Below are 1,083 nucleotides of genomic sequence, written 5' to 3'. Positions count from 1 at the left end.
GCAGATGAGTCTGCATTTGTTTACCGAGCACCGTACATACAAGTCCCAGATGAGTCTGTTTTTGTTTACCGAGCACTGTACGTAGTCGTACATACAAGTCCAACTGATTCATAATCTGACTTACCCCATACATTCCAAACACCATTCTACATGGAGACTTCAGATACATAGCAATATCCACGTGCAACAACTCGGGGGAACTCTCATCTGGCCTCATCTGACCCCTCTTCTCTCACACAGCTTTTACTCGCTCAGGGCTAATACATATGGTAAGACTTTGAGGGGCAGTCTCATCTGGGTTCATCTGCCCCTCCCTTCAACACTCTTTCTGCGTCCTCAACCATTAAACATAAAAAGCAGAAATCTGACTTCTCTCACTTTTCCTATATATCACACACCGTTGTCAGTCAGGCAATACTATTCCACCATTCTCATTGTTTTCCAACAAATGTAATTGTTAATTTTGAAACAGAAATCTTAAATAATCATCCATTAAGAGTGGTATGTAGCATGTTCTTCCACTGAGCCTCCAAAACTTGGTCTTCGGCAATACTGGCTTCAGAATATTGCCGAGTGTTGTGCAGAAGGGACACTAGGTAGGTGTCCCATCTAAAGATCAGACGGGCATGATCAAGAAAGAGCCCATGATATAAAGACTCCAAGGTATCGCTGCACTCCTCCCAATTTGTCTTGTTAACAATCCGAGATGCCTTGCTGCCCTGCACTAATTCTATTGGAAGAACCATGGCGGTTGGGTCCCATCCTGAGTATACAAAAAATAAAGAAGTATAGTCAAATTCAGTGTAACAGAAAGAACAATCAAGTATCATCCAAAGAAAGGCTAACCTGACTGTGCAAGCATGAACACCTTTTGTATTTTGGTGTCCGTTTCCAGAGACCATCTAAACATCTGTCGTACCTCATGTGCAATCCGCCTCAGTTCCTCTTCGAACCGGCAATACAACAAATAAGCTTGAATGCCCTTCTGGGTGTCTGCATCCACCGGCCAATTTTCATCTGGATGCGTGAGATGCCCAGAGTTCCAGAAGGCGTCATCCAGAGTCCATGATTTGCTTCCTCCAG

At 43.9% G+C, this 1,083-nt stretch overlaps 1 protein-coding gene across 1 annotated transcript in view; it reads right to left on the bottom strand.

The window, feature by feature from the left end:
* Window positions 1–485: 485 nt before the first annotated feature.
* Window positions 486–1,083, bottom strand: part of MELLADRAFT_114500 (uncharacterized protein) — a gene marked incomplete at both ends in the record, with an annotated part of 1,272 nt that continues 674 nt past the window's right edge. The window contains one exon of the mRNA XM_007419446.1: window positions 486–763. Within this exon, the coding sequence (XP_007419508.1) occupies window positions 486–763 (278 nt within the window). The remainder of the gene's footprint in view (window positions 764–1,083) is intronic.

This window comes from Melampsora larici-populina (genome assembly GCF_000204055.1).
Source record: "Melampsora larici-populina 98AG31 unplaced genomic scaffold MELLAscaffold_200, whole genome shotgun sequence".
Lineage (NCBI taxonomy): Eukaryota > Fungi > Basidiomycota > Pucciniomycetes > Pucciniales > Melampsoraceae > Melampsora > Melampsora laricis-populina.
This window is presented reverse-complemented; position numbering and strand designations above follow the sequence as displayed.